The sequence below is a fragment of the Erpetoichthys calabaricus genome, chromosome 8 (genome assembly GCF_900747795.2).
Source record: "Erpetoichthys calabaricus chromosome 8, fErpCal1.3, whole genome shotgun sequence".
Lineage (NCBI taxonomy): Eukaryota > Metazoa > Chordata > Cladistia > Polypteriformes > Polypteridae > Erpetoichthys > Erpetoichthys calabaricus.
The window spans coordinates 46,714,382-46,726,384 of record NC_041401.2 but is presented as its reverse complement, the minus strand read 5'-3'; the positions used below and the strand labels follow the sequence as shown (position 1 = coordinate 46,726,384).

The window sequence follows — 12,003 nt, the reverse complement described above, 5'->3', positions numbered from 1 at the left end:
GTTATTTACAAAATGCAAAGTGAGCGAACAAAAGAAAAATGTAAATCAAATCAATATTTGCTGTTACTACCTTTTCCCTTCAAACCAGCATCAATTCTTATAGGTACACTTGCACAAAGTCAGGGATTTTGTAGGATTATAATCAGGTGCATGATCAACCAATTATACCAAACAGGTGCTAATGATCATCAATGTCACACGTAGGTTGAAACACAGTCATTAACTGAAACAGAAACAGCTGTGTAGGAGGCTTAAAACTGGGTGAGGAACAGCCAAACTCTGCTACCAAGGTGAGGTTGTGGAAGAGAGTTTCATGTCATGGCAAGATTGAGCACAGCAACAAGACACAAGGTAGTTATACTGCATCAGCAAGGTCTCTCCCAGACAAAGATTTCAAAGCAGACTGGGGTTTCAAGATGTGCTGTTCAAGCTCTTTTGAAGAAGCACAAAGAAACAGGCAATGTTGAGGATCGTAGACGCAGTGGTTGGCCAAGGAAACTTAGTGCAGCAGATGAAAGACACATCAAGCTTTAATTACCCTTCGAAATCGGAAGATGTGCAGCATTGCCATCAGCTCAGAACTAGCAGAAACCAGTGGGACCCAGGTACACCCATCTACTGTCCGGAGAAGTCTGGCCAGAAGTGGACTTCATGGAAGAGTTGCAGCCAAAAAGCCATACCTCCGACGTGGAAACAAGGCCAAGTGACTCAAGTATGCACGAAAATATAGGAACTGGTGTGCAGAAAAATGGCAGCAGGTGCTCTGGAATGATGAGTCAAAATTTGAAATATTTGGCTGTAATAGAAGGCAGTTTGTTCATCGAAGGGCTGGAGAGCGGTACAGTAATGAGTGTCTGCAGGCAACAGTGAAGCATGGTGGAGGTTCCTTGAATGTTTGGGGCTGCATTTCTGCAAATGGAGTTGGAGATTTGGTCAGGATTAATGGTGCTCTCAATGCTGAGAAATACAGGCAGATACTTATCCATCATGCAATACCATCAGGGAGGCGTATGATTGGCCCCAAATTTATTCTGCAGCAGGACAACAACCCCAAACATACAGCCAAAGTCATTAAGAACTATCTTCAGCGTAAAGAAGAACAAGAAGTCCTGGAAGTGATGGTATGGCCCCCACAGAGCCCTGATCTCAACATCATCGAGTGTGTCTGGGATTACATGAAGAGATAGAAGGATGTGAGGAAACCTACATCCACAGAAGATCTGTGGTTAGTTCTCCAAGATGTTTGGAACAACCTACCAGCCGAGTTCCTTCAAAAACTGTGTGCAAGTGTACCTAGAAGAATTGATGCTGTTTTGAAGGCAAAGGGTGGTCACACCAAATATTGATTTGATTTAGATTTTTCTTTTGTTCATTCACTGCATTTTTTGATTGATGAAAATAAATGATTAACACTTCCATTTTTGAAAGCATTCTTTGTTTCCAGCATTTTTTAACACCTGCCTAAAACTTTTGCACAGTACTGTATATATATATATATATATATATATATATATATATATATATATATATATATATACACACCGTATAAAGAGAGAATAATATAGAATGATGTGATAAAATCTATCATATGGGAAAGACAATGCATTTAGGTTGTTAAAAATGATGTAGCATTTTTAATCATAAATGTCAGAATGTACAGTGTGCAAAATGCAAGACTAAGTACTGTGTACAGTATTTAAAAAAATGACTGAGTAACATAAAGACATGCTCATAACAAAGTGAAAATCACCAAGAGGACCAGGCTGTTTATTTAAAACCACATCCACATCTCCACAGGGGTCGCGAGGGGTCACATTAAGAACATATATTAGGAACCTTTACATTATAGTAGTGTAACTATTTTTAAAATGAACAATTTCATCATTGTTAGCTGTGTTTACATAAAATACAACAGTAAATATTGTTCAATTTTCATTGCAATTTCACAAATATGCACGCTGTGCAGGTTTTTAATATTATCCAAGAATTACAGACTTTTTTGTATTGTCTATTATAAAACAGAGGAATATTCTGTGAATATCAATTATTCATTAGCTTAAGTTACTGTTCAAATTTACTTTGGAGTGGTCATTTTTGTCTGTATATTTTCCTGCTTTATATGTCTGTTTGGCCATCCATGATAGAAAAACAAATAGCCAGTAAAAGTCATCAAAATATTGGCTGAATTGCATGCAGGGCTGGTAAGACTCCATCATATCATCTCAGCACGGACTAACTCCCACGTGCTGTCTGCATTTAAGTAATTAAGTATAATTAGCCATAGACTTGCCACAGCCAACAACTAATATTAATACATCTGTCAATGCAATGTTTAGATCATTTGAGTTTATATCTGGTGAGTACAGTGTCCATTTTAGGACATCCTCCTCCCTCCGAAAAAACTCCATCCTTCCTACTACCTTCGACAAAATATTCCTCCTCCCTGCGAGGAATCCCCAGTCACTCCTCCTCCCTCCTCCCTCCTCTCTCCTCCCTCCTCTCTCCTCCCTCCTCCCTCCGCTCTCAGTTCTCCGCTGTCCGTTTTCCGCCATCCACCCTCCTATCTCCGTCATCCGCCTTCAGCTCTCCATCAAACCCCACACTCCCCCCGCCCCCTCATCGACATTTTCGTTAATGAAGTGACGTAATACTTCAGCTCCACCTTCTTCACAAGTTCATTAACCATGCCGCCCGCATACAAACTTAAAAGGTTTAAATAAAACAGAAATATATACCTTTATTTTTAACTTCCTTAACTTGTGGAGGGTGTATCCTGTAACAAAGCCCTAACTTTTTTCACGAAAGCCCCTTTCAGTCAATAAGCCTTAAAAACAGGTGTAAAGATATTGACAACAAGCAACGCAAACCCACCAAGACATGGAATCGTTTAAATCAAGGCGCTGTGCTACCTTATTCCAGATCGGTCCTAAGGCGTTCGTATTTTTCAAAGCAGTTCTGGTTTCCATCTGCATCTGTAGCTGAGTTGAAAAACACCATCCCATACTATTAGTTAACGATTAACACATTTCTATATGTATTGTAAGCATACAATACAACTGATAATATGTTGCGCTTATTTATCTGGTGTACCGACATTTTTGCGTGGTTTGTGCCCTTCAGAATGAAAAAAGTTTGCATTTACCTTTTTAATAAAAGGCGAGCTTTTAAGCCTGAAAAATCACACCGTAAATGCACACGTTTAATTGCACATGTGTTAATATGTATGCTTAAACAATATTAAAAGACACTCAACAATTAACGTCATTTACTTTCGTTCCCACGTTTGAGTCGTGCTGTAAATTCTTACTGTGAAATATAATTGACAAATAATTTGGTTAATGAACTTGTGAAGAAGGTGGAGCTGAAGTATTACGTCACTTCATTAACGAAAATGTCGATGAGGGGGCGGGGGGAGTGTGGGGTTTGATGGAGAGCTGAAGGCGGATGACGGAGATAGGAGGGTGGATGGCGGAAAACGGACATCGGAGAACTGAGAGCGGATGGAGGAGGGAGGAGGGAGGAGAGAGGAGGGAGGAGGGAGGAGGGGTGACTGGGGATTCCTCGCAGGGAGGAGGAATATTTTGTCGAAGGTAGTAGGAAGGATGGAGTTTTTTCGGAGGGAGGAGGATGTCCTAAAATGGACACTGTACTGGTGCCTATAAAACAATTTCAGCCATCACAAGCCTATTTGATTTTGGTTTTTAACAATATAATAATGTAAAAACTATTTTATATGGTATATTTTTTATGTATTCTATTAATGTATCGTATCTGTTATTTTCATCCATCCATCCATTTTCCAACCTGCTGAATCCGAACACAGGGTCACGGGGGTCTGCTGGAGCCAATCCCAGCCAACACAAGGCACAAGGCAGGAACCAATCCCGGGCAGGGTGCCAACCCACCGCAGGACACACACAAACAGACCCACACACCAAGCACACACTAGGGCCAATTTAGAATCGCCAATCCACCTAACCTGCATGTCTTTGGACTGTGGGAGGAAACCGGAGTGCCCGGAGGAAACCCATGCAGACACGGGGAGAACATGCAAACTCCACACAGGGAGGACCCAGGAAGCAAACCCAGGTGCCCAGGTCTCCCAACTGCGAGGCAGCAGCACTACCCACTGCACCACTGTGCCGCCCATCAGTTATTTTAATATGACCTATTTTTTAGAATATGAATATGACCATCATTTAAGAACAAAAATGTTCCTGTCCTCTTTAAAGAACAAATAATAAAAATGTTCTAAATTTTAAAACAGTTAACTGTCCCCCCATGAATATACTAACTGCTTTGAGTAATAAGTTAGAAAAAGAATGTGTCATTAGGCAAATGCAGAACCCAGTAGTTACTGACAAGTTCCATCTGCCTGGGGATGACTTCATTGCTGTGTTGGCAGTGGCAGGAGCTGGCATTTCATCATTTAAATGAGCAGCTTCAGTGACAGCTGCAGGGGAGCATATAAAAATGAAAGCCTACCATAGTCACGGGGTCACCTTTCTGGTGTGACTAAGCAAATTGTCCTTCCAAGGATAGCAAGCTGCCTAAAAGCGGGAGGAAAGAGCAAGAATCAAGAAGTCAGCACTGGCAAGTACCATGCAGCAATACAATATTTTATGTATATGTCTGTTTAATAAAAATGTATCGTTGGTACTGTAAATATTATTTTCAAAATTTAAATTCTCCTGTAGTCTTATATGTACCATTTAAAGCTGTGACCTAAAAACTACTGTACAGTAAAATATTGGTTGGTAGCACAATGGCACAATGCATAGTGCTAAAATTCAGGCCTTGAGTTTGTGTTGATATTTTTGTTTTTTTTCCAGCTTTTCTTGGATTTTTACCTAATGACATTAGTTTTAGGTTAACTAGAGATTTTAAATTGTAAGATTGTGTTTGCACACCTCTTTGGTCTGAGATATCAACTTTGTTTCCTGCCTTATGCCCAGAACTATCAGCCAACATGGGTTTTGCAATAGATTGATGGATAAAATGCATCTAAATATATTTTTACTCTTTATGTTTGTCAAATATCATACAAGTACTGTTTAGTGATACAATATAGCTGTGTTTACCTCTTACAGCCTTTGTTTGTTTACACACTTTTATTCCATATACCATTAAGGGATTTCACGTGTAGGCAGAATTTATTTTAGGATGAAGCAGGTGCCTAGACGATTATGCTTAAATGTTTAATTAGTACTGACATAACATTAAGTGTCTATTTGAAGTTAATTATTTCAAATGCAGCTCTTGTTAATTCAGCTTAATTACCAAATTGGTTAAATACAAATTGAACCAGTGGTATAATGGTGCCAAAATTAAATGGCATATACTCCTCCATGCGGCTTTATATTGGTAGTGTAAATAGATCAAATTAAATTACAAGTGCAATGAAAATGTGTTTAGTTTTAGGATATCAGGCAAAAAGAAAAAAAATGAAATGACAGTCAAAAGGAAAGGGTAATGAAATGTTTCATTCAAATGACCTGTATGGAAGCGACCTGTGATTTAAAATTTAATGAACTGTTTCAGAACTGTTAATTAACTTGAGAAGGACTGTTTGAGTATATTGTGAGGGATTTATCATTAAAATAAATAAATAAATTTAAAAATGAGTGCTTTGTCCCCACACATCTTCAAATGCCTTGTAACGCATATATTTGAGTTACTAGCCTTGAAGAGAAAAAAAAAGCATTGAAATTCTATTACCTTTAATGACATGTCTAATATATTACTGTCTATAAACTACATTTTAAACAGATATCCTGCAGAGTCTCCACATTTTTAAGAAGTTCACCAGATGTGCAGTCTCTATCCAGAGAGAGCGATGTCTTTTTTGCTGGAATTAAGGTATTAACTCACTGTGTAACATATTCTTGTTTACTGCCAGATAACAAACATACAGTATGTTAGTGGTTCATGGAGGGAAAAAATGCATGTTAGTAATAAACAGACACAGTGACCTCAGATTTATTAATAGTCAAGTGCTGTTGCTGTACTGCTAAAGACTCACATCATGGCCTAGACACTGATAGACAATAACAAATTAGTCTACTATTATTAAGTGTCAGGATGTATGAGTGCTTCTTGTGATAGACATTTGCAATATGCAAGACTGTCTCCTTCCTTTGGCTCAGTGCTATAGGGGTAGGCTCCAGCTGAGCCTGTAGGTTAAAAAAATTAGAGTGTTGTTTTAGGTTTGTCTTACATAAAAGCATCCTCTGATCTGTGAGATCTCCACTAACTTATTATACCAGCAGTAATAATTTGTATTGTCTAATCCTTTCCAAAGTACAACTATTTAGTGTTTCTCACAGGTTTCTAAGCACAGCTGTTCTGATTAATTCCTAGCATTGTATTACTTGTTACCCCTGAAGAAATGTAATCTGTTATTTTTTCTGCTTGGCCGGGTGACTACAATTAAAAATAGGATGCCATCCCAATGAAATTATCTCACAGTGGCAAAAGGTGTGAATCAGGCTGGGAGAGCTTTGCTCCTGTGAAGCATCTATTTGTTAATCACATTTGCCATTGAATGAATGCCAAACAATTATTATTGATACAGAAATTAAATATAAATTTTCCAGTGTGTTTTTCCAATTTGGACATTGTTAGCCACTGATGCAGTTCCTGTTATGCATATTTTTTTAAGCAAAACAGTTATATCATTATATATTATATACTTCTGTATTATGTACTGTATATTGCTGCTCTTGTTTTTAAAAAATAGCATTTTACATACTTAAATTCATATTTTGATTCATTGTTTTTGAAAAGCATTTGAGATGGATCAGCTAGCAATGCCTGTTTCATAATAATTAGTAGTTTATGGAGTATAAGATTGAAGTTTGCACATTCTCCCCATGTTCACAATAGTTTTTTGTACAGTTATTCAAGCTTTGCAGCCACATTCCAAAATTACAGAGGGTAGGTTGGTTGGTCTGTTATCTAGGGATGGGATGCTTGACTCCATAGCTTCAAAGCTCATTTTGTTTTAATGAAGCACACTGTTTTGAGACAGCGTTTCTAAGCTTGTATTGTTCCCGTGTGACTGCTTCAAAGTTTGGTTCTGTCCCATGTGCTATAAAAGGGGATGTGAAACTACCAGGCATATTTTATACAGAAACAATATTGAATTAAATACAGAGTCCAGAACTGGAAAGAAAAGTGAGCAAGAGTATAAGAACACTTATCTGACAATACGTTAAATGCTATACTATGCAATTCTTTTGTATTAGAACTTACATCATGTCATTAGTACTGTAGGCTACTATTACAACATTCCAGTTCCCTTATACACAGTTTCTTCCACTTTGACCACTTCCAAAAACATTACCACAAATCCTTGTTATGATTCTCTTTGCCCCTTAGTACTAATATTCCCCAGACACTGATGGAAAAATATTAGTCTCTCACATTGCCTCACAGCAAAACTTCTGTTACATCTAAAAGATGTCACATACTGTAATAATGAATCATTGGCATCTTATAATGTGTTCATAATGGTTGCTATTATCGCAATAAATTGCTTATCATCTTAAAGACAACCCATTTAAATTTTTTATTGTAGGAAATTGCAGCACATCCTAAGATGCATGTTTATTGCAGTATTTTAAAGGCAATATAATTGTCATAAGATGAAAATGAACACAAAAAAACTTTTTGACATTATGAAATCAACAAAGAGTTGTATGCGTTATTGGTCCGTTGGCTTTGTTAAAGTCTGCAGTTTCTGTAAAACACCAGAAATCATTATTTTCGAAGCTCTGAAACTATTGAAAGAATCCTCAAAAGTTTCAGTGAGCTTCATCTGTCCATCATTACTGCTATAAGTGAACATGCCCTGTGATAGACCAATTCCCCATACAGAGTTCCCCCTAAAACCTTGAATAACAACATTTGAAAATTTTTGACAAAAACAGGCCATTCAGCCCAAAAAAGGTCAGTAATCCTATCCACTTAATTCCTCCAAAATAACATCAATCAATTTGTGAATGTCACTAGAATTCTAATATCCACCACAATACTTGGTAAATTATTCCAAGTGTCTATGGATCTCTTTGTAAAGAAAAGCTTCCTAATGTTTGTGTAAAATTCACCCTTAACAAGGTTCCAACTGTGCTGCCATGTTCGTGTTAAACTGATTTTAAAGTAACAGCCCTGGTCCACTGTGTCAATTCCATTTATGATTTTGAACACTTCAATCATGTCACTTCTTAATCTCTTGATCTCTGTTTGCTTAAACTGAAAAGCTCAACTCCTTTAATCTTTCCTCATAACTCAACCCCTGTGGTCCTAGAATCAGCCTAGTTGCTTTTTCTTGGACTTTTTCCAGTGCTGCTATGTCTACTTTGTAGCCCAGAGACCAGTACTTCCAGGTGAGGCTTAAGTATTGCATTATAAAGCTTTAATAAAGCCTTTGACTTATATTTTACACATCATGCTATACAAGCTAACATTTCTTATTGGCTTCTGAACATTGTCTGGCTGTTGATACTGTTGAGTCCACTATGACTCCACATTAGAAAATTGATGGATGGGTAGTGTAACAAATATGACTTTTTTTCAACTCCTAGTTAACCGCTTTTGGTTTGAATATTGTTATTAATATCACAATAAACAATGGAGACAACCATAAAAACAGCACTCGAAATTGCAGCACCTGGTGGAAAAGCAACAACAAAATGGCATGCACATGTCACCACTAAATGAACATAAAAATAAGAAACCAGTCAGCCCAATTAGGTTCCCAACACGGGTTTGGTAATGTTTAATTTTAGCCCATGGTCCAAGCACTCTAAAAAACATCTTTTTTTAAGCTTCAGCTAATTTATTAGTTATCTTTCCAAACCTCTTGCAGGGATTCTACTTTTAACAAGATGTGAAGCACTGTTTATAGTTACAATAGATTGATTATTTTTATAATTAGGGGTGGTATTTTTCATTATAGAGAAATTAAAGGCTAATTATTTGTTTTTCTGAATGGGATAGTTTGCACCAGAAATTTTACAGATTGCAGAAGATGGGAAAGAGCACAAGGTGACAGTGTATAGTACTGTCCCGATCCCTTGTCAAGAAGCTGGCACACAGCAAAACTGCAAGGTGACAATTGACCTCAGTGTGGATAATTCAGGTAGGTTTAACAGCACTTTATAATTTAAGCGAAGCAGCAATTTGAAAATGTTTTAACTTAGAAGTGATGTAAAATTTATAATTTAAGCGAAGCAGCAATTTGAAAATGTTTTAACTTAGAAGTGATGTAAAAATTAAACAAATATATTACATCAAATGCATATATGACCTTCCAGAGTTGCTGTCTGTTTAAAGTATATTATACCCATTTGAAACATGTTCGCTTTAGTGCCAGCCAGTATTTCACAATGATTTTACATCTGTTTCTTCTGGCAATCAAGACATTTCAGTGTGCCATACAGCTACACTTTGTTGTGATTTTTTGTCCTTTTTAAATAATAATATACTGTACACTTCCCACAGGGTAAAGTGTTACTATTAACAAAACTGAATGTTGCCATATGTGCAGGTGTTGGCCTATCTATGAAATCTGCTTCTTATAACATGACTCATCTGGCTGAACAGCTCCTCTAAAAAGGATATGTATAATGGTCCTTAAAAGACAAGGCTTCAGCAGCTGTTTTGTATCGATTAACAAGGTTTTTGTTGTTGATATTTTAGACAGTCTGGACTTGGAAACCCCCAATGTAGCACTGTCAACATGCCATGTCGATTTGCAGCAGGCACCGTGTATGGGAAACAGCTGTGCAAGTGCTGTTCTTACACTGACTGCAGTGACAGACTTTACTCGCGATGGGAACCGAGCTAGTTATATCAAGGCCACCACAGACAAACACGGCCACTTTCTCTGGAAGAATTACATTCCAGATGTTATAAAGGTTAGTATTGCAAATTCAAATGAATATCACTAAGATGCTGCATCTAGACAGAAGAATTTATTGGCACTTTTACAGTAGCAACTACATTAACTTTTCTAGTTACACTTATTTAGAGATGAGATGAGATGTTATAACTATACTGTGACCAAGAAATGGAAGGATGAATGTTTGTATTCCATCCATCCATTATCCAACCCAATATATCCAAACTACTGGCTCACAGGGGTCTGCTGGAGCCAATCCCAGCCAACACAGGGCGCAAGGCAGGAAACAAACCACAGGCAGGGTGCCAGCCCACGGTTGTTTGTATTACTTGTTTTAATTTATATGAAATAGTCTTTATCTTGTTTGCTTTGACTTTTATTCTCCAACGATATAAATACTTTAGTCAATATGAATTCTCTTCCAACTACAATTATATTCCATTAGAGAATGATTTATGAATAGAGACACATAACTGCAGATTCGTATTTTTTCCACCAGGTCCTCATATAGTAACCGCTTTCTATCATCCTTTGATATTTGGAATTGTTGTCTTTTAGGATATATGCTGTTATCAGGCAGTAAACAGCCCCAGACCATGCACCACTCCATCACAGAGCCGCACACGTACACATCCACACTCGCATATGTACCAGTTTGGAGTCACGTGGGACACCCACACAGACAACAAATGAAGAGTCAAAAAAGAAATGACCAGGGTTGGTCATCCATGATGGAGAAGTATCATAAAGCTTACCTGTCAAAAAATGCAACATGCAAATTAAAAAAAACTAATGTCTGTTTTCACACATACATATAACATTCTGTGCCACAGGGACCACGTCCTATCAGAGCAGCATCAGATACAAGGTAGTAACTGTGGACACTTTTTGTGACTGAAGACAGAGAAGAAAATTAAAATTAGTAAAAACCTTTTATTGATACATACCAGGCAAGGGTAAAATGACAGAGAAATACAGTCCTAGGACACCGCACTTCATCTGCCTCGAGCGCAGATATCCTTGCTCTTTTATAGCTTTCTAGTCTCCTGATCGTTGACCACGTAAGCAATAAAAATAGCGTCCTGACTCATTTTGTATTATTCCAATTGGTAAAGTCCTTAACCTAAAGTACACATCATTGAAAGAAAACTTCCAGAAAGTATATATGCTTTTTGTCACGTACGCAAAACACAAACAAGTTTGATCATTCTGTCCTATTTTCTGTACTTACACACATACATTTTGTTCAATTACATCATTTTATGTTTTTACATAACCAACCCTGTGTGAGACACCAGTTTATCCCAGGGACCACTCAGGTGTACATCCACACAGAACCAATGTAGAGTTGCAAGAAAAACCACAGTACAAAGCAAAAAATCCATGCAAACACCAGAGAACATGGGATCTCCACAAAGACTAGGTGTGGTGTGGTATTTGAACCTAAGGCTTCCATCTATTATGTTTTGTTATGTAGCAAAACAATTGTTAAAATATACAATTATAAAGTGGTCAACAAAAGGCTATTGTACCATTTCCTGTTGCTTTGCTTCTGCTTACAAAGCACCTTCTGGTGAAATGTACAGCTGATTTTCCATCCATCCATCCATCCATCCATCCATCCATCCATCCATCCATCCATCCATCCATCCATCCAATTTCTAACCTGGGATAAAAATCATTACACCAATACATTATGGTTGTCTTTTACTCATCCAATGTTGTCTTATCTTCCATGGTACTCTTAGTCTGCTAATTGTTGTTGCATTGGATTTCTAAACATTCTCAAACCCACTTAATCCAATTCTGGATTGCAGGGGGACTGGAGTTTATATTGGAAACATTAGTTGCAAGGCAGAGAACATGAAACTGTCAACTTAATAACAGTCAAAACAGAAAGATTGCTTAAAAGGACACTCCTTAAACCACCATTTTTGATAGCCGTGTGGACCATCTACATGGAAGAAAGAGAAGTAAATGAATAATTGTAATATAAAGCAGTCGAGGAATAGCCCCATGTTAACCTATTAAACAAAAATACCCTTTACAACATGGAAATAGCTCATTGACTTTACTTTGAATGGAGCCCATCTTGGGTT

The 12,003-nt window shown here is 37.4% G+C and overlaps 1 protein-coding gene across 1 annotated transcript in view; it reads left to right on the top strand.

The window, feature by feature from the left end:
* Positions 1-12,003, top strand: part of si:ch211-246m6.5 (von Willebrand factor D and EGF domain-containing protein) — a 393,193-nt gene that overhangs the window by 147,204 nt on the left and 233,986 nt on the right. Inside the window, exons 6-8 of the mRNA XM_028806510.2 lie at positions 5,770-5,859; positions 9,001-9,142; positions 9,703-9,920. Of these exons, the coding sequence (XP_028662343.1) occupies positions 5,770-5,859; positions 9,001-9,142; positions 9,703-9,920 (450 nt within the window). The remainder of the gene's footprint in view (positions 1-5,769; positions 5,860-9,000; positions 9,143-9,702; positions 9,921-12,003) is intronic.